Raw genomic sequence first — 22229 nt, forward strand, 5'->3', positions numbered from 1 at the left:
TATTTTCGGTATATACCGAAATACCGAAAAAAAATATTTACTTATCGATATCGATACCGAAAATTTTACCGTACCGAAATTTTCGGTATATTGATTTTTTCGGTAATTTCGATATTTTTTCGGTACGGTATTTCGGTATTTCGGTATATTTTCCCAACCCTAATTTGGAGGATCGGTGGCAAGATGCTTTTGGAGGAATGCGTAAATTACAAAAATGTCATCTTTCAAAATTGTATATTGATCTTTTTAAAAAAAAAATAAAAATTTACGCGTTGGTTTGTTTGTTTTTTTTTTTTTGTTAATTTATGAATGACATCATTGCAAAAAAGTCTTTTTTATTTTTTTAATTTATGTTTTGGTCTTTTTTATTTTTTTTTTAATTTATGTTTTGATCTTTTTCATTTTTTTATTTAATCTCTTTATTTAATTTCAGTGTTAAATCTTTTTGACTATTTAAAAAAAATTGAGTCAAATACACATTTAATTGTGTTCGATTTAATAATTTAATGCGTTATACAATTTATTACAAAAACTTATGAATTAATTTTGGATTAACAATATATTACATAATTATTTTAATTATATAAAAAAAATGGAGGAATTGATGAATTTTAGAGGATGTGTTGTAGATTTTTGAAAATTGTGATTATTGATTTCTATTTTGGAGGAGAGATGAAAAATATTATTTGTAATATTATTTGTAAGACTTGAAAACTTAACAAAGAATGTACATACCAATTCGTCACAGAACAATATCGAACTTTTGTTCCGTCGATTCATTTCATGTACAAGCAGCACGGCAAAGTCGGGAGAATAGTGGCAGTAAAAAAATTCACAAAAAAAAAAAAACTAATGTTTTTGGAAGAAAATCAATTGAATAAATTGATAAGCAGAGATATGTATACACCGTCAACTGTTTTGTACATAAAAGAATGGAGATAGAGTCTCAAGCTCCGTACGTTTTCGGGCCGCTCTTCTTAAAGTTTTTCTATTCCTCCACAATAATCTATCACTACCACTAAAATTTCTAATAGCAGTCGAATCCACATCCATAAAAGCCTTCTTCAAGGACTTGTGTATCTGTGAGTTCCTCCTTAACTCAGAGCGCCTCAATGGTGTATGAGGCTCTTCGAATTTGCTACAAGAGTATCTGCCAAGTGAGAGGATAAAAGACTGGTGAAAAAACAGCCATGTGGATGCCAATTTCACATATGATTTTACTTTTTTGTTAAGGTTCAAGAAATGATTAGTACATCTGCCATGCACGGGGTGATTCCAAGTATGTAAAAGGAGAAGATTTACACAATCAAACTTGCCTCTCTTGTGTTATCGATGTTGATTCACAAAAATCTCCATTTGGATGAAGATCACAAGCAGGACAGATGTAGATCTTTGGTGCAATTGAGATTTCGACGCAATCAAAATGATACCATTCATTACATTTGTCGCAAGCAACCATGGATCTTTGATCATAGGGTCTTCGGCAGATGCAGTAAAGCATACTTCGATCCCTCAGTAACTGAAGCAACAAAAGCATCAGGTCAGAAACAAAAAGAACAGCAATCGAGTGCCAAAAAGAAGGAGTTATAATTACCTTAAGCTCCTTTCCGCAATATACTGGTAAATTTTCACCCTCCATGATGAGTTCAAAAACTTTATTTAACTCGAGCAATCCCCCATCCATTGAGACCTGCTTGCATTAAAAAATACTAAATATATGCTGCGCACTAAAACCCTGAACTTTCAACAAATGAATCAACTGGAAATGGACCTTTTTGGCTATATTTGCCCATTGCAAGCCCACATTTCTGAGTTCCGCCAGTGTCAGCCTATAATAATCTTCGGGAGGAATGTTAGCTGCATCCCCCTACAGCATGAATTGAAGAATATTAATAACTAATACCTACATCGACTGGGAATTGCCACATATTTATGCCTTCTTAAGTAAACTGGATACAGAAGCATCATTGCGCTCATTGCCGCTGAAACTAGATCAGGGACCATAAGCACCCGAAACTAGATCCAGGGCTGAAACTTCAGATGGAAATAATATGATCAAATTTTGCTGAAAATACAAGGTAAGAGTATAAAATTAATGACTATTTTACACATCAGGGGGCATATCTTATATTTGGCCTAATTTTGCATTTTTAAATAAAATGACAGGAGAAACATTTCTAGAGTTCCTTCAAAGTTTTTACGGCAGCACACTCTGCTGCACCTTCTGAGTTACAGTTTCTAAAGAATTTAATCTTATTAAGAGTTATTATCCTTCCTCTCAGTTTAAATGACCACAGCATTGAATCGTTGACCAGGTACAATTACTGCTTATTTTAAAGAACCATTTCTATTCTTCAAAAAAATCTTGATATGTTCAATCTGTTAAAAATGACATTGGGCCAATTTAAAACATCGATTAATTTAAGAGATTAATAGATAATAGTTTAAGAAAATGCAATTCCTCATGCAGACAGAACGTTCATACTTCTTTCAGATAATGCTGAATTTGTTGTACTGTTGGCTTCTCTGAGCTTTCCAGTAATTTTCCAGCTCTAATTTTCCATGAATTTCGGGCCAATGCCAGCTCAAGTTTTTTAATTCCTAGTCCATCACAAGCAGCTGCCACTTCCGTAGCCTGTGCATGATAATATTGCTTAAACTCAATATTTTCAACTTTGCTTCAACTCAATACATACAAGACAACATGTCAAACCAGAATGCAGTTAAGGCACAAAAGAACTCGAACTGAATGCTTGCCTATGACCATAGAATCTAAAAGCAAATAAACTTGTATAAAATAACTGGCAAAAAATGCATCAAGAGGCACTGTAACGAGTACCTTCAAAGCAGTGCAAAGCTTTCCAATGACAATTGTAAGATCTTTGGCAACATAAGCAAGTGCAAAATCCACTAATTCTGTTAAGAAATCATTGCATGCATGTGCTTTCTCAACAACTTGGTGCAGTATCCTCCTTTCTTTGTTCCTGTGAAAATAGCATAGTCATCTATTTCAAAAATAAAAATAAAGCTCCCTCCATATTTCTTTTGTCCTTTTATATAGATAGAATAAAACTAGCACATAACCAAATGCATCAAACATTTAATGACTTAGGCAAGCTTTTCTGGTTATCCTTTTTTATAAAGCATGTGGAACAAAAAAACTACTATTAACATTTCCTGCTCCAATACCACACTAAATTCCGTATAGTAGAAGTATAGTAAGAAGTAGGAGCAACATAAACAGAATGATTTGTGTGGTTCGCTGTGCATTCTTATCAGGTTAATACTGTACAACTCTAATTGATATCTTCTACTTGACAATCAGCAATTTTGGTGCACAGCAGGGGAGAGGGAGTTGGAGTATTTGGAGACCAATGCTGTGGGAAATATTTTCTTAATCTAAAAAAAAGATCAAAACATACACTCATCATGAATTTGGTATCATTAGATCTGATTTCAAACTATTTTCGCATTTCAACGCTAAGAATAAAATGAGCAGAGCCGTACACAGTCAATACTTACCCACATATGGACCCCAGTGCAACTATGACTAGGAAAAATGCAAGAACCCAAGTGTAACCCCATCTAGGAAAAACACAAGAACTGCAGAGGGTAAACGCGGACTCGTAGGGTCCTCCAAAGATAGAAAACATAGAATCAGAATTGATGAGAATGACAAATGTAGAAACGTAGTTCAAAAGGAAACTTTTTTGAGAGGTTAAAGAGTGATAAAGTGGGATGGGTTGCTACTCCAAATGAAGACTCACAAACTAGGGAGCTACAACAGAAAAGAGTGTAACCAGGGAATACACTAAAAAAAGATATGGCTTACTTGTAAATCAACCAATATATTTCCTAATACCATTCTCTAGATAAATTATTACATGATTTTCGCCTTCAAATCATCTCCCGTGATATTTGCTTCCTTGATTCTTACCTCTGCATGATTTGGGGATCGAACATAGATGCACTGTTGTAAGATACCAACTAAGTTTAATAGGATAGATTCAATTTATATTTCAACCCGTCTACATTCATATATAACTCAGTCTCACCTTTCAGTTTAAAAAAATTCACCCGATTTATCCAGAAACATTTATGCAGTTTATCTAAGAAATGCATAAGCATGAAAAACCACATTTTGTGGTTGCTTCTATTCCGCCTCGAAAGTCAAAGCATTCCTATCTTATGGTTTGATTAGCTGTGAAATGTTAATACAGTTTTTGAGTAATCAACACAAACCCAAAAAACATATAAAAAATTAAAGATCTGGGCGCACAATCATGGTGTTTATCATTTATCATCCTCCCACAGAAAAGAATATAAAAGTAGTAAAATCACCAAACATTTCACGGATGCCCCAAAGTACAGACTTAAGATTGCTAACCATAAAACCATATAGGTCATAATTACCAGAACAACCATAATTCACCAAGAATGTGTAAAACCATTTCCAAGAGTTTTTACTTCTTCGACCAGAACATGTATAGTAAATTTTTCTTATTTAATTAGAACATGGGCATTTTGTGAAATCAAATGACATGTTCCAAACAGCAATATTAGACAAATAATATGTCGCGATAAGTTCGGCAATAAAACGAAACAACAGATATTCAGTTCTAAAAGGGGAAAAGTCGGATTATGCATCAATACAATATGGAATTCATACCACATGCAAAGGTCATTGGCATCTGAGAGAAGAATAGCAAGTTTATCCAATTCAAGATGCTTCCGTCCAGCTTTCTACGCATTGAAACAGAGAATCAAGAAAAGAACATTTTATGAGGATTAATTCTATAGTAATGAATGGTCAATTACAAACCAGAGAACCAAATCCGCCACGAGGAAGTATGGAACTTTTCACAAAGTTGCAAAATGTGCAAACAAACAGCATTGCATCTTCTAATGATGGTGTCGAGCAATGACGGTGAAAACTGTGAAAACCATCCACAGGAAAAAAAAAAAAAGGGTCCTTCATTACAATTAAGTTTTTGTTTAAAACATAGAAGCCATTGAGAGAAAGTGGAACTATCAACAATTGAGCCAGAAAGCTAACCCCTCCTTGCAAACAGAACAGGTCAAAAGCTCTTGTTGCTCAACATTGCTGGAGCAGCATGTGCAATAAAAACTTGCCACACCAGTTTTAGAAGTATTGTATATGTCAAAAGATTTCTCAAGGGTATCTTTGATCTGCAATGGTGTACATAATTTTAAGATCTATGCAGAAACAAAAAGCTAAATCGCCAAAATCATATCATCAAACAGAAACAACTGATTTGCATGTACCTCAATGAGAGCACAGAGCAATGGAATCTCTTTGGCAATAGAGAGCTTAACTACGTCCTCACACTTCAGCTTCCACTGTTCAACCTTATTAACTTCAGAAAGAATCTTCTCTAGTTCACTACACCTGAATGCCTCAGCATTCCCAACTTCCTGAATGTTCAAATCCTCGTCCGATTACAGCTCACAGAAGAAAAATTGAAAATCAATGTAAAAGAAGGAATTATTTTTTGCTTTTGGCCAAAACATTGACATGGTACTTCCAACACGACTACAAACCTTGTAAGCCTTTGAAATATTATTTTTTCCAAGTCGGAATATTCATGAATAATACTTGGGAGTAAATAGATATAAAACAAAAATAAAGGACATGAAAAACACCAAAAGTATAGTCTGATTAGAAATGGTGCAAAAAAATTAATAAGTATGCATAATGAGACCTAATTCTGATGTAAACTAAAATGAAATACAAAGATCATGCACAATTAAGCCTAAGATAATGGCAGCAGATAACGCTGGAACAGAAAAGTAAAAATAATTAGGACACAGATACTTATCGGTTCTCATCTTACTATCCTACATGATGAATCAACTTCAATTTTTTTTAGCCTGTACTGTCAAATGTATGCTCAGGAATATTAAGTTGAAAGAAACTACAAGCCAATCTTACCATAATAATTGAACTGCTCTTGGAAAACATACCAATTCAACAATTCATACTTATTACCACTAATAGTCGGAACTTGAATTATCCAAGTATTTGTTTCCACTCAACGGAACTATATTTTCCAAGATCTACATTTTTTTCCCAATTAGAATTTACTCCTAAATAGACAACTCAGGACTAAGTGGTCACCTACAAAGCATGCGGGCTTGATCATGGTTTAAGAACCCTGAATACTTTATTGCATCTCAATCACCAGTGTAAGCTGCTTTTTAAGTAATTTGGATTATCACAATTCACAATAGGCTAACAACTAAAAAGATTAGGAAACCTCGACATTGATTCACCAAAACATCTAGAGCACCTCAGTATGAAATAGCAGGAACAAGCTACAAGGAACTTCTAATTTTTTATTTAAAAAAAGAAATCAATCTTATTTATAAGCTTACCTTCAGTTGGAGCAAGACATTCCATGTTCGATCTTCAGAGTTCAGTCCAAAAAATAGAATGACTTGCTCCAGCCATAAACTGTAAAATTGCTAAACAAGTCAGAACAGAGATTTTAGGTCTATTACTGGCTTTAATAAGCTATCGCTAGTGTCACGCGTTGGGTCAGTCTAGAGTATCAGATCCGAAAATAATGATGGTTGAACTATGGATGAGCAGTCCACAACACTAGATTTACGTACATTTAACAACCAGAATAACATGCCCAAAGCAGTCGGATCATAGAAAGTAAGGCTACTATCCCTCAAGGAAGATAATTCGATGAATGAATCTGAAGCTGATTATTGTGACCCAAACTTCTACAATGATCTGAACTGTCAACTAAGGCAACTTGTACCACAACACAGGTGAGTAAAAAAATTGACACCCAATTCAATTCAGAGAAGTTTCCATAACCAAGTATCATGCAACCACAGATAGGCATACTAAGGTTACCACTCCCTGCAATCTATCGCTTTTTCTTAGTGCCTGTAATCATCAATCACTTCAAGTGATTTCTAATTTATAAATTTCAATAAAATATTTCTCCTTGTTGTATTACTACTTTCCTGGTGTATAGACTTCAATAAAATCATAAATTTCATAGACAGCCGATTTATCTTAGATATATTTGTGTGAGACCCATATGGTCTAGTTCCTCGTAACCTTTTTTTATCGATCAAAGTGGCAGGGACAAGCTACCAACATCTGCATTCTTTCAACCATAGAAATATAGGAGTTTGCTGCAAACTCCAAGTGTACATAATATGTTCATAGAAAAAAGTCCGAGGGTGCCAAAACAAATTTTGAGATTGATTAACATAGCAAACGTGTGGAGCAAAGTAGTTGATAACAGGAAATTAATTAGTCCTCGCAAAATGTTTTCCGTAACCTTTTTTGCCACTTCTTTAAATAATCAAAATAATCCAACGTGTGAACAACCATAACCTTTCTTCTGTCTATATATATATTTTTTTCAGGGGGGGGGGCACGAAAAAGTGTTATTGGTACCACTATTAAGAATGGATAGAAAAGGGAGTTGATGTACCATTGAGGACAAAACTTACTTGTGTTTCTGAATGGCGTCACGAAGACGGCTAACAATAATCGGAAATGGTATGTAGATTTTCTGCAAGTTCAATAGATCAGATCAATGCAGATTAAAATTATGAAGCCGAAAGAGCGTATATTGATAAGAATTTTCATCTACTTTTTGCACACACGTGTAAAATAGTTGATATAATATAAAATTTTTTTGCAATATAAACTAAATTGAAAAAAATTATTACTAAAAAACGTATATATTATAAAGAAATAAAATCAAATTGTAAATGATTATTTTAAATAATTTTTAACATAATTATTAATTTCTACTCCTTTAAAATAGGAGGAGGAGTTTAAAAATAATAAGGGTATTTTAGGTAAAGCAACTCTCCTTTAATTAATAGTACTAGATATCTCTAGTCAAAAAGCCAAAGAAAATAGCAGTAGACCTCAGATATAACAAGAACTTCTTCAACACTGCCCAGCTCCAACTGTAAGCGACCACAAGGATGAAGACATTCGAGGGCTTTTCCAAGCCAATTTAACCCATCAATCAACGCAACCACCAATGTACATGATTTATACTCCAAAGGAAGTTTGACGGCAGCATCGAGCATCATTCCAACTTCCTAGAACAAGATAATTCGTCACATACACGTCAATCTATAAAAATAAAAACTTCAATCCAAATGACGAGTTTTACTCCAATAAACATATAATAAAGAAACAATCAACATGATTGTTGATACCAATCTGTAAGATTGGTATCAACAAGAAGGCGAAAAGAATAAATAATTACTAAAATATACAGTTCTCGAGCCATAATTTAATTGGATATAAATCATTAGAACCTCAAAAGATGAAAGTCTTGTCAATAATGTTTCCACGGAATAGCCATTGAGCTTCTTTGATTCTAACTGAAAAACTGCTTGTACCTATTATTTAATTTAATTTTTGAAGAATTTGAATATCATAGAATCATGAAGAAAGAATGCAACACAACATGGATTATAAGTAGTTTGGCCATTAATGCTTACACCGAAAAGACAAAGGAGGCCTAAAAGTCATTATTTTTTTCTTTTCTTTTTTTGTTTATAACACAATTATAACCTCTTATTTAGGAGACAACCTCTTGGTGAAATATGGTAAACAATCTTTCCAAACTAAATAACAATAAAGTCATCAAAATTTCATTATAATCTAAAAATATAAATTTCAATATAGAATATATTCTTTATCTTTGCGCTCCCCTTAAATTAAAGATAGAAACCCAAATTGATGCGCTCAACCAGGAAAACATCTTGGAGAAAAAACCTTACATCACTTTGTATTCAAAATCAGAGAAAAAGAGAGGTAAAGATAAGATGTTTCATCTTCTTTTGACCAGCCTAATACATATTCATAATTGTCCGCACAGAGAAGATATTTAAACAAAGATAAGACAGAGACAGCCAGCCGGAATAGTATTTTTGAGTTACCGTTCAAGTGAACAATGTCCAAAACCAGTGTTTTTTCGTTTTTCTACGAGGAGATTTTAGAAAGTGAACAACACGAAAAGATATAGATTAGAAATCCAACGTTACCATGTTGAGATGTGAATTAAGATCGTGATACAAAATTTACAGAAACAAAGACCTACATCTACGAGAATATGACGAGGGAAAAAACTCTAATTAATCTCTTTATTCAGAATATAATTATCAGCTCTTTATGTATGTGAAAATAATTTGAGACAAATATAACAGAACCTTTCCCAACTAAACCGCAATAAGATCATATAAAAGGAACTATTACTTTATTGTTTTTAATGAACAAAATTCCACGGTTAATAAATATATTTGATTTTAACTAGGGTAAGATAGCAGAAACAGCTTGGAATAGTCCCTAATGAATTAACGTTTAAAACTTAAATCTATGAGAAATAGTCCCCAACATAGTCTCCGACCCTGAAAGATTGATCAACCAACTTGTTATGAAAATTTAAGAGGAAGGACGTTTAATGTTTAAAAATGACAGAACAAGCTCCAAGTAATGGTGTAATCAAGAAGTAAAAAGACACTTTGGCTTGTCCTTGTCAGTCAATTTAATGAACAAGCTAGCAAGAAATAAATTTCACCAATAAAAAATGAAGGCACACATAGACTATTCAACAAACAATACATGATAGCATGGGAAGAGAAAAAAGCATAAAACATGTAAACATATGTTTGTCAAGATCTGTACACAGGCGGGGAGAGAATATCACCTCACTGGTGGGCATAACAAAAGAAAAGGAGAGAGCTTTAATGAACCACTTGAGCATAGAACAAGCATCTTGAAGTTTTGGGATCATAGTGAACTCAAGACCAAGAGAAAGACCAGCTTTCATGGCAGACTCTACTGAAAAAACTTGACATTCAAGTTCAGAAATGAAACAACTGGTGATTTCATCACCAATAATATCAATATTCCATAGCTTCCCCACAGCTTGGAGTAATGAGCTGGCATCCTGCTCCCAATCAATGCACTTCTTCAAAACTTTGTTAAGCAGTGAACATTCTTCCAAATGAATCTTCAGGTGCTCTGACTCCAACACCAACTCCTGCAAAACTATTATTCCATCATGCCACATTCTTCAATTTGGCAATTAACTTAAAAAACTAATAATAATAATACCTTCAAGACATCAACTCGAGGACATGCCTTTGAAGCTGGTATAGTGGATGAGTCATGAATCAGAAATGGCTTGGACTTCATCAACCAAACATTAGTCACTGATATTTCATCCATGACATCGTGGAGAGATGGTAGAATAATGCCAATGTCATCAGAAGCCCTGAAAAATTACGTGTCAAAGAATCCTAGAATAACAGACAATATACGAATAAAAGAAAATAAAGTTCGGAGCTGAACCTCAAGACATCCTCAAATTCAGATATCTCTGCCTTGTTTCCTAGACAAAGTTTTGCTTTCTCTTCCACTGACATTGCAACTGCAAGCCTTTGGGAGAGTTCAGTAAATAGCTTCTCTTTCTCCATATGTAGTCTGAAATTGGTACAAAAATTTCAAGCTTCCATATTTTCCCCTACACATCTAAAGAATATCAAAATAAAACAAATTTCTTCTATGAAAACATGCAAAATAGAACCATACGTGGTCGCCTCCGACATCAGCAGTTGAATAAAATCCATGGACATTTTACTGTGAAATGCCTGCATGAATATAGTCATAAACAAAACAATTGGGTGTTCACACCACATTATAGTCTATAGATAGCTCTTGGAAGGACATGTAGAACTCAATATCCTTACGAGATATTTAAAATATAAAGCTATTAATGACCAACAAGATATCACAACACAGACTTATTTATATTCTTCATTGCTCTGCACATGACCAGCTCGTGTACACCTTAAATATTTAATTTTGGGCCTCCATTCTTGAATATGGTTTACACATGGAGGGACATGTCAAAATAAATATTTTAGCATAGATTCAAAAATCATTAATGAACAACCACACTCGCCCTAGATATAGTATTTGACCAACAAAACAGAATTTCTTTAAACACATGTCCAAGCAAAATAGAATTTTTAATATAATGATTAAGTGGGTAAAAATGAGAAAGAAAAATTTGCAAAAGGAGAGTTACTCCCTTCAAACGAAAGCATCTTAAAATTTATATTAATTAATTAAAATTTACGACCAAAAAAATTGAATCATCCCATCTATAATTAGAAGATAAAGCTCCAAAGAACAGCTCTTGCAACATTACCTTGATCGCTTTAACTCGGCAACAAGCTTTGGTATGCTCAAGTTCAAGACGCGGTAAATCATTGACTACATTGAAAGTAAGAAGGAAAAATGGTGAAATGAAATTAAGCAAGAGCAGTAACAAGTATGCAGCTACATGAACAAGCATATAGGATGATTAAAGAATAAGGGACCTTGAATTTGAAGCAAAGATGCATCTCTCTGAAGGATTATCAACTCATCAACTACATTTTCTTGATCCTCCCGTTCCTGAATGTTCATAAGAACTATATTTACACGGCATTTCCACGACGTGATATCATCATAGTATTTTCTCAGAAGGTTTAGCTCGGGAATATTAACAGTAAAATCCTCGAATTCACTAAGAAATTGTTTGACTTCCTGCACATAAAAAGAGGAAGTAACTTCAAATATAAGTTTCGGATCAGTGCCCTAAAAAAATATGAAGTTCAAATTAATAAGGTGCAACCTCTAGAGTGTTCTGATTTCTTAACATATCACTGCAACGAGACTGACAACATTTAGCTTCCCTCATCAAAACAGTAAGAGGCTCAGTTTCAGGAAGCTGAAGCTGTAGGTCTAAAATCTGGAAAGTATAAATTGAAAAGAACGAAATATGAACTCACTACCAAAGAGATGTTATTTCAATGATAGAGCAGTTGTGGGGGTTCATAAAAAGAGAGGGGGAAGAGCATTTTGAACAACCTCTGCCTCCAGCTTGTAGAGCATATCTATCTCCACTGAAGACCGAGATTTCTGATTTATGCAATTTCTAGCATTGTCCAACCAAACCTAAACAAATTCACAAATATATTACAACCTGAGAATAAACAGAATCCTGATAAAACATCATGCAATGGCACAGGAAATTTTTTTGTTTCTGTTATTTCCATTTATGCCAGCAAAAGAGTTGGAACACATTTACCAAAATGCTAATCAGACAATTAGAGTTCCTGGCTACAAGATTAAGAAGGATTTCACTAATAAATGGCATCATTCAAGTTCTCTTGGAGTGTCCGAAGATAAACATGTAGGTCCTGTTATCTCAATAAGTTCCATACCACATCAAAGTAAACAGTGTTCAACTTCTAGAGTTAAAAATGCCAATTATCAAGAGAACCAGCTGTCTGCTAAAAATTGTTTCAACATATAAATATCAAAAGAACGTACCTTCACAGCTGATAGCTTGTACTCTAGTTTCTCACTTTCTGGTATGTAGATTGGTAAATCAATAGCCTTGGCAGATAAAATTTCCAAATCAGACACCTGAAGAAACAATAATACAAGCAAATTAGCAACGTAAAGCAGATGCCATATAGAGGGGATTATATTTATTGTAAGTGCAATAATCACATCAGTATCAATTTGTCAGGATGCACTTGAATAAGTTAGGTGACTTATGTAGAAAGTAATAAAAAAAAACCTAGGCAAAGATGACTCCATAAAACGAGGGGATGACAACCATTACACTGTCAACATCTTTCAATCGAAATAAAATTGTGGCAACTGAGACAGTTCACTCACAGAAATTTCAGAATGTACAGATAGAGCAGAATTTATTTCGTTGGTCAGCTTACTAGCTTCTTGTTGGTGTTCCTACACATGATTTAGCTAAAATTAGTGGGTGCTCCATAACCCAACTCATTAAAGAAAGAGAAAACCCATGAACTGAAAACATTCGGACCTGTAACTGAAAATGGCCAGGCTCATTGCAAAGGACATTGCTTGACCTGAGTAACTTGTTAATATGATCCATCTGTATCTTTTTAATGTCACGTTTATTATCCTTGGACCATAATTTGACCATAGAAATGCATTCTCTCACATCTTCTGCCCAATTCTGTGCTTGAACCAAGTTGTTTCTCATCTCGCGCACCTATCGGGCGGATCAGACGAGTATGCTCAATCACAAAATAGCTAAAATCTGGATGAAAGTAAAAACAAGGGAATTTTGAGCTTACAAAATCCATTTCAGAACCAGCCCAAAGAAATTGTTCAGCTTCTTCTAACGCAGTGGCATATGCATACCTAGAGTATGGATGTTCAAGAATCTTACAAGCCCTCAAACTCCACTCTTCAGCAAGTTGCACAAGTGTAACATGACCACCCTTCACCTAAACAAGGAGAAAAATGAAAACTAAGAGTAAGTATATCACAGTGATATGAAACTGAAAAATCATGGCCAATGATGAACAAGGGAAAGCTCAAAAAAACTGTGGCGGTTTGGCAGGCTAAACAAGATTCGTATATATACAACAAATTTATGCACATACACAACAAGCATGCATGATTTCAACTCATAACTATGGAATGAAATTTAAAATAATTATAATCAGTGAAACTTTTATGCAGTAATAGCCTCTAAACAGAGTTTGACAAAACTGTATGCTCGGAAATATTGTCGGGCTAGTACTTAGATTCAAAATTATTTTCCAAGCCGTGTCATTGCGTTGTTACTATGTGATTCTCCCTTCCAAAAGAAAAAGGAATTAAATCAATCACGCACAAGGTAAAAAGTAACATACTAAACTTCGATCATCGCAAAGATTAAAGTCACAGAAAAGGCTGTCTTCATCTCTGATTTCCATAAAAACTAAAATCAGGGTAGTTATGTGATGGCGCACAAAAATCTAGCAGTTCAGTACCCTAAGTAAGATGGATAAATAAAATAAACAAATTCAAATTAACAAAAGAGTTTGCACCAAAGCAACTACACCCATAAAAATCGAAACCGGTGTCAAGTTAATTCTATCGACCATGAATAAGATTGAGTCACCACCTTTTTAGCCAATGCTACTGCTTTTTCAGCGGACGATTTCCTCCGTAAAACACTGGCTGCCTCCTTTGAATCCGGCTTATCGACTGTATGAAGCAAATTGTTCAGTTCCGCCAGAGTATGACGATAAAAAAGGCGAAGTTTATTTGGCGTGCATTCACAAAGGTGTTCCCAGTGCTGCATAAAAAGACAGTGAGTTCCATTACATGATCTCAAATAGTCTCACAGTTGTTACAAAATTCAAAAGGGACTTGAGTATAGGGCGCGTCACGTGACATTGAGTTAAAAAAATTGTGAGTTATATCATAAAGGGCACGACAAAGATATAGCTGTGACATCTGCTCACGTTTTGAAACAAAGCTCACAGCAAAAGGGAGTCACACTGTTGAACAACTTATCAATGAATTTTTAAAGATCGAGATTTTCTTTGAAAATCCATAAACTGGACCAAAATAAGTAAACTCCATACTTACAAAACCAACCAAATGTATGTCGATTCTAGGAAGTTCGAGTGCATCTAAGCGAAATCAATCTCAAAAGATTTTAAGATTTATAATCAGCAAAACATAAATCGATGCTCCTATTCTCTTCTCCCGAGGTAATAAAGGGAATCGGTAAGAGTGATACAGAGGTCTAGTCACTAGATTTACTTGAATCGACTGAACTCTTATAATATCAACATATCAATCGCTGTCACTCACCTCTAAGCAGACGAATGTCAATGGTCTGCAGTTGCAACCTACGGCTGAAAGATATAAAAATTGCTGGCAAATAACGCACATAGAATCCTTCAAAAGAGACCAGGGGCAAAAATCAACAGCAAGATCCTACTAATCTAAACTAGAGATCACGAAAATCAACCAGCCTTTCAAACGTCATATGTACCTCTTCCGCACCAACATACTCGGGCCGTTTTCGTGACACCATCGGGGAGGATCTAGTGATTCCATTTCTCCATAACCTCTCCCTCCAAGTTTTCTCTCGATCATATATCCTATGCAATTCTGCTTTTAAGTAAGCTGATAATCTGGCATCAATGTCATTCTGCAAACAGAAAACGGTACATAAAAAATACAAAAACCCTATACGACTAAAAGAAAATAGTGTCATAGTAACAAATGATAACAAAATTATGAGCACAAAGCTGACAAGGAGACAGACGGCGTAATGCATGCACAATTGAAACTAACAAGAATGTGGAATAATTTTATTTTAACAACATAAAAATTATCAAAACACATGTAATATGTAATATCTTCAAAGGAGAAAAATGAAGGTAAAAAAAAATCACAGGGAACCCTCATGATTTCATCACCAAGAATATACCGATTAGATTTTTTTCATCTTAAATTGCAATATCTCAAAAGCTACTCTGTTGTCCAAATTTTAGTCAAAGATGTCTGTTTCTTCTACTTATCCATAATAAGTCTCATCGACTTCTTTCAGCTGTGTCCGGTCCTAGCATTTTATAGAAGATCTCCAAGTGTTATGGGTGTGGAAGATGAGGTCATTAAACAAATGCAAAAGCCACACCAGATTATTCTTAGCTTTAATACGAAGGGGATAAAATTCAAGAGGATATATCATTCAAGGCTAAAACTCAAGAATCCATTAATTGGCCGGGGAAAACTCAGCTCTCCAAAATTATCCAGCATACTAGAGCGACAATTTATGATTAAACAATAACTACAGAAATATATATCTCAAGGAACGGTCCACATTAGTTATTTTCCCAAAAGGGGGAATATGTTGTTTCTTTTTTTTTATATGAAACTATGATTTATTAAAATATAATGATGGATTACAAAGGATAGTAATCCTAAGAACTAGATTACAATAAGAGAAGAAAAGAAAATCTCTAAGCTTAAATCAGCAGCAAACAAACTTCCATTCCCTAACCACATCCGCAATAACTAAATGTTTATACTCCGGCAGAAGTGTTATCCAAGTCGCGACCCTGAATTTGATCTTTGCCCATACGTCGTCCACAGACTCTGCCGAATCCGCAAATATTCCGCTGTTCCTCCCTAACCAAAGCGACCAAAGGCTGAAGATTGAGTAGTAAGATAATTCAGTTATTTCCTTGTTTAGTTGATATTTTCCAGATTTTAGTTATTTCCTTATTTTGTTGAATATTTTGTGATTTTCAGAAAACCTCCTGGTTTTGGTAGGATTTTCCTTCATTTGTATTTTGATTGGTTTTCTATTTAAGCATATGAACTTGACGATGTAAGGATTCATACAGAAAAGTTTGATAAAAGTGACTTTCATAAGATCAAGGGGTTCTCTTATTACATGAGCCTTTAACACTCTATTCACCATAGGTGGTGAAAGTTATAAATCCAACAAGAAGGGAATTAACCCTGAATTGGTGGATTTCGCAGTCCAACACCCCATAGCATGATCCATCACTGGCATGTAACAACTTGGAATCAGAGACAAGGGTTATGGGGGACTTTCAAGGGCTGCAAAAACCATTCGAATCTTTTCTGAAAATGTATATAGAACACAAGGATGCAACAGAGCAACGAGGCGGTCACGACACATCTCAAAAGAGTCATCTGATGGCGCGTGGTGATATCAATGAGAGGAGCATTGGAGCTTGGATAGGGTATAATTGCAACATCCTTGATCTTACTAGCAAACTGAAAAGGCGAATATTATCGAGAACAAACCCAAATCATAATTGTTAAAAGTCAAAATGTGAACGTCTGGGCATACGGCTCAACTAGACTCATCCGCTGCCTTGACATAGGTTAAGGCACATATCATCAAGCACCAGCCTTCGTCACTATAAAGGCTCAAGTCACCATTGAGACAGGCTTTAAATGTAGGAATGGTAAATTCAAGAAAAAATACAATTACTGAGTCCACATTATCTTTACTAGTTGAACTATATGTCTGTTGACACCCAAGTCCATCTTTAAGAAGTTTAAATAAGCAACTGAGAAATATATCATACAAATGAGAAATCTAAAGAGGAAAGCCAAACCTTGGCAGCCACACACAGAAGCTCCTCATGAGATAGAACGGCAGCTTTATGATAATGTCTATAAAGCTCAGCTCCAAAACCTCCATGAGGCAGCCAATCAGCAGGAGCAAAATTAACTGCCTCGGCACAATTCAAACCTGCCATTCCAAGTGGAATTCAGGAATGCCAAATATGCACCACAATAAAGTATGTTCACTACGCAAGGTGCGCAACATACATGCCAAGACTTGAACTCTAAATCTTCATAAAATAGAAGTAAAATGCCAGTTTTGACTAACCAAAGTTAAAGCCTCCATGATAAGACCGAGGAAAAGTGATAACAAAGTTCCCAGGCTCCTGCCATAATCAATATCATTATGCAATCAATTACAAGTGCATAAAAGAAATATGAAGGAAAAACATACATCCAAAGTAAAGCATGAGGGTGAAATGTAAGAACTTTTCAGCCTCATTTCCTCAATATTTAAGAGTCATAGCAACTTGGTCTGAATCGTGAGACTTATCAATAGCATCAGATTAAAAACGTCAAGATGACCACAGAATAACTGTTTAGAGGAGAGATAGTAATCCAATGTACTAGGCTCAGTTCTGGAAGTTAGTTCACAACAGTTTAAAGAATAATATCCGTTAATGATGCATTTGCATAATCCAGCAACTGAACAAATTTCAAAATTTTCAAACAAGATCAATAGAAATAAATAACAATAAAAAACTAGTTAAATACCAAGGCAAGATGGATTGCCGTAATCTAGCAGTTGAATCTTGAAAATATTTTCAAATAAGATTAGTGAACAGCAATCAACATCCACACAAAAATAATTAAATAAATAAACTCCAGTCGCCTAGCTGAACCAGATCCAGCTAGCAAAAACATATTTACAGACAAGAATGCAAGAAGAGATTGCAATTTACATTTTCCACTAGCATCTTGAAGCCACGAAGTGTTAATCCAATTACAAAAAATACAATGGAAAGTTTTAACAATTAAAATGCTAGAATGAGCAATATACTGATCCAAACTCGACACATGGGTCTACACAAGTTTATGTTCTCTATAAAGTTGACTAGATTACTGGCAATAGTAAATTCCAGCTCGGACTGAAATCGTGAAACAAAAATATGATTTCTAGTAAACTTTACAAAAGAGAAACGCAAAGGTTTTTTATTCAATCATTAAAACGGCGTACCTGCAAAATGCTGCAGACTGGGACTCCTTTTGCTAGCAAAACAGATGGATTAAGCATGGTGACAAGCTGGAACAATAGATCCGGTTGTGCTTCAAACAGATCAGGCAGACTATCTCGCATAACCTGCTTAAAAGAGCGGTGCAAGTAATGTGCATGCTTATGATCAAGGGATCGAATAAAATACTAAAAACAGGTTTGTATCAATCAAACAAGCACAAACAGGACCAAACATTGTTCAAAACTAAAATTGTTTGACCTTCTAAATTATTACAATTATTACACTGGAACAATTGGTATTTGTGTACTTATAGGTAAATACGTAAATTCATTGACGAGACATCCGAACAAAAAGCGATCCATGTTGCAACCAGTAATATGACAAAAGATTAAATTAATGGTAAAACGTGTTGTGAAAACTTAACACTTGCATGAATGGAGTAATCAGGGCCTAAAAATATAAGAAAATAATATTTCAATCCTTATTGTGTTGTCTTGTCATTGTTTAAAATTTACAAAGAGAGAGATAGAGTCATAGACATAGAGGGAGTAACATCTTAAGGATGAACGAGACAGCTAACCAGTTTAACCATAATTACACGCATGACACGTTACTCAATTCAAACAAAGTTCATCAACTGCAAGAGGAGAAAAAAATGGTAATTATGTATAAGAAATACCTTTTCAAAAGATTGAGCTTCATTACCAGGGACACTGTACCAACATTTTGGCTCTCCCCTTAAAAGATACACAAAAATGAGTATTGTTGTGGTATTAAAAAAACAAATCCAGATTCAAAATATCAAATCCATACTCTGATGTAAAATATAATATCAGGAAAGGAAAAAGGTTCACATATAGGTCAAGTGGAATTATGAACCACTGTGTATTTTTTGCGATCAAGGGGAGAGATAAATACGTTGAACTAGTATATACGGAAAATTACAAAATCTTGAAAATTTAAAAAAAAATGGATATTATTTGTCAGCAACACTTTAACATGCTCGCGTTACAATTTTTCAGTAATGCCTGACATATTCAATTCATAAGCTTTGGGTAGCATGAATGAAACATTAACACAATGCAATGAGATCTCTTGAAAGCTTCAAATAAGAATAATATTATTTTGTCCATGCTAAAGTTACTATATCTCAAATAACAGGAGAAATAAACGAGTACGCCTCTTTTTGTATGCTGCATTAATAATTTCACTAGCTTAAGACAAGTTCTTAGTTGTAATCTACAAACTTATCAATGCCATATGGTATAAATCAGGAGAAAAACATGAAATAAATAATTTCATGGTTCAATAGAATCAATTGAGTCACTTGTGATGCAAAAACCGATAATTTTGTATACATTCAGAAAAGGCTATATGTGATGCAAGTAAAAATTATGCAGCAGTGTCAAATAAAGAAGAGAAAATCATTAATTTTACAGAGAGATGTGGATTGTAGCAAGTGTCAAGCAAAGAAATATGCCTAAAAAAACTCTAACCATTAACCGAGCAAGTATTACTATCTGAAACAAGAATCATTCTTGGAGAGGGTCTAAAGTTGAAGATCAAATATTTAAGTGATTGATAACTTCAAAATACCTCCGAGTAGAAATTGACGAGTTCATTCATCTTGAACGATTCTTAAAAGTCATACTATGTTACCATCTCATTGGAAAAAAGGTAAGGCACAACTCTAATGTGCATAAACTCTCCCACCAAATAAAATTTCAAGATTAATAAAATTACGGTATCTTATTGTTATCTGAAAAGATCCATATATGGTGGTTATAGATGAAAAACGAATTTGAAGACTGACAACTAGAACCACTTAAGACCACAATCAAACCAAATTCTTCTTAACCTGATGTCAGAAAAATGTATCAGCAGGATTCACGCAAAATTAAGCAACTGCTTTTTCTCATATATTTGAAATGTCTTTGCTAAAGAGAGTTTTTAAGCCAATTAGAACACTATTTAGTCTATTTGCAAATTGATTAAAAGTGGATTAAAATATATCATGCTTCGCACGTACTTCATCTGTGAGTTACAAATCACTTTCTTTGCTTCAGCGGGTATTGAAGGAGAAAGAACGTAGATAGCACTTTCCATCATAAGTTTCTTATCTAAATTATCCTTCATTTCTTTTCAGTATATATACTGATAGATATTGACAAAAGGAAAAACTAAACTAGCACTTCCCCTGATTTTATTTTTGCCAAACTTTATGGAGTTGACCAGTAACGTACCAGTGGAGGTAATTCATTGAGTAAAAGCAGTGGTCCTCAAAATGCCAGCAAAATGAAGAGAATAGCATCCCAACATAAAGCCAAGGTACCATGACACCGGCAATGTTATGATGCACAGATCGAAGCATCGAGCCTTGTAACCTAGGTAGGTTGTTGAGATTCCATGGGCTAGTGCTGTATTCATTCCAAATGTTGACATCTACAGATGATGGTTTTTTGTCAATTGCACGAGGAAACCCGCTACCATAAACAGAAGTATCTAAATCACTGCCATACATAATTTCCAGTTCACCAACTGAACCCTCCACGATTTCCCAGAACTTTTGTTCCAATTGCATCCGTGACGTATGCGCTGAGCCAAACCACTTTTTCTTCACCCGATCAGCCACACGCCTAAAACCTTCTAGTGAAAACTGCTTACCCTGCACAAAACCAAAACTATCCTTATCTGAATTCAGGCACTCAAAACAGTACCAGTTTCCAGGAGGAATCCTATTTAATGGTGGCGACAAACAATATATGTGCCAACCCTTATTACACCTGTCACACAACAACATAACTTCCCCATGCAACCCACTTCTGCACTGTTCGCATATCTGACCAAGCTCATCTTCCTCTACTTTATGAACTTCGACCCTCTCACCCTCTTTATTTCTTCGTCTTCTCTTATAACTCAATATTTCATCCTCTGTCTCACATTTCTTCCCACAATTCAGATCTCTCTTACAACTCTTATTTTTCTGTCTATTCAATCGATTATAATACTCTTCATAATCATGTAAATTTTCCCAATACAACTGAGACAACACATGCTTCGAACATTCCGAAATCTTCCCTCTTGCCCGCACGAACCTAAACACCTCCCCCCACTTCTTCGCCCTAGCAACCGCATCATACCCCCCAAATCTCTTCACTGCATTAAACAACTTGCACAAGTCCAACGCCTCCCCCTCAAACACAACACGTTTCTTCGCCTTCTTACCACAATGCTTCTCCAAGAAACGGTTATAATCTAAAGCAAAAGTCTTGGGATCAGAAGAAGCACACCGTGCTTGCAACTGGTGAATGGCCTGGGTTTTTGTAGGGAATGTGAAGGAATCCATGTCAAGGGCAAATGGGGGTTTCCAACTACTAGGCGGAACAATCTTACATATCCCGTAGGGCTCTGCTTCTGGCCTGATCATGTTTATATAATCTAAAGGGTCCTTAAATTCCTCCTCGCTAGGATAAAACACCGGCCCTGCGGGCACGTTCCGTGACCCCGAACTACTCGATAAATCATCACTACATCCACCCATTAAAACCTTTTTTTTCTCTTCACCCAGCCTCTTTTTCCCCATAATTCTTTCGAACTATCCAAAAAGAACACGTATAACTCCAACTACAAATAAAATGATAAAAAAAAACATCAATACATATCCACAGAAGAAAAACGAATCTTCAAAAACATCACAGTGAAAACAGGATGACAGAGCAAACTAAAAAGGAAACAAAACAACCACGGGGGTTGTGAATGTACCTTTAAACAAAGAAGAAAGATTTCTGGCGCATCTCAATCTCCGAATAGAGAATTACATGCGAAAGGGGAATAATAAAACCCAAGTCTACGTTGTCTTTTCTTGGAAGGCAGTTGGTTTTGACGGTTTAGGGTTTTGAAATCTGGTCCTTTGTGGGGGTAAAATTGTCCGATAAAAAACTGTAGAGCTGGTTTGAACCGCCAAGTTTACTTGGATCAACTCGGCTTTTCGGTCTCTCAACAAAAATAAAACTCGGCTTTTCGGCAAATTGCCCCCAACAACAATC

At 35.0% G+C, this 22229-nt stretch overlaps 1 protein-coding gene across 2 annotated transcripts; it reads right to left on the minus strand.

Moving 5' to 3' along the window:
• Window positions 1-873: 873 nt before the first annotated feature.
• Window positions 874-22102, minus strand: LOC140990347 (lysine-specific demethylase JMJ17). 2 transcript variants are annotated; one of them, XM_073460002.1, is made up of 34 exons: window positions 21946-22102; window positions 20427-21807; window positions 18863-18920; window positions 18186-18308; window positions 17277-17334; window positions 16999-17135; window positions 14892-15050; window positions 14708-14794; window positions 14010-14183; window positions 13192-13344; window positions 12915-13106; window positions 12755-12826; window positions 12401-12496; window positions 11936-12022; window positions 11700-11816; window positions 11404-11611; window positions 11232-11296; window positions 10610-10668; window positions 10370-10501; window positions 10133-10292; window positions 9723-10058; window positions 7927-8106; window positions 7501-7562; window positions 6397-6475; window positions 5287-5436; window positions 5057-5190; window positions 4823-4934; window positions 4670-4743; window positions 2840-2984; window positions 2486-2635; window positions 1772-1867; window positions 1595-1690; window positions 1317-1519; window positions 874-1150 (listed from the first exon to the last, which is right to left on the minus strand). In XM_073460002.1, exons 2-34 carry the CDS (start codon window positions 21764-21766, stop codon window positions 910-912), a joined length of 5535 nt encoding a protein of 1844 aa, XP_073316103.1. In that variant the 5' UTR covers window positions 21767-21807; window positions 21946-22102; the 3' UTR covers window positions 874-909. The 2 variants fall into 2 exon arrangements, 1 of the variants encoding a protein (XP_073316103.1); XR_012177635.1 differs by lacking the exons at window positions 874-1150; window positions 1317-1519; window positions 1595-1690; window positions 1772-1867 and having other exon boundaries at window positions 4670-4739.
• Between the last annotated feature and the right edge of the window lie 127 nt (window positions 22103-22229).

The sequence above is a fragment of the Primulina huaijiensis genome, chromosome 12 (assembly GCF_012295235.1).
Source record: "Primulina huaijiensis isolate GDHJ02 chromosome 12, ASM1229523v2, whole genome shotgun sequence".
NCBI classification, from domain to species: Eukaryota; Viridiplantae; Streptophyta; class Magnoliopsida; order Lamiales; family Gesneriaceae; genus Primulina; species Primulina huaijiensis.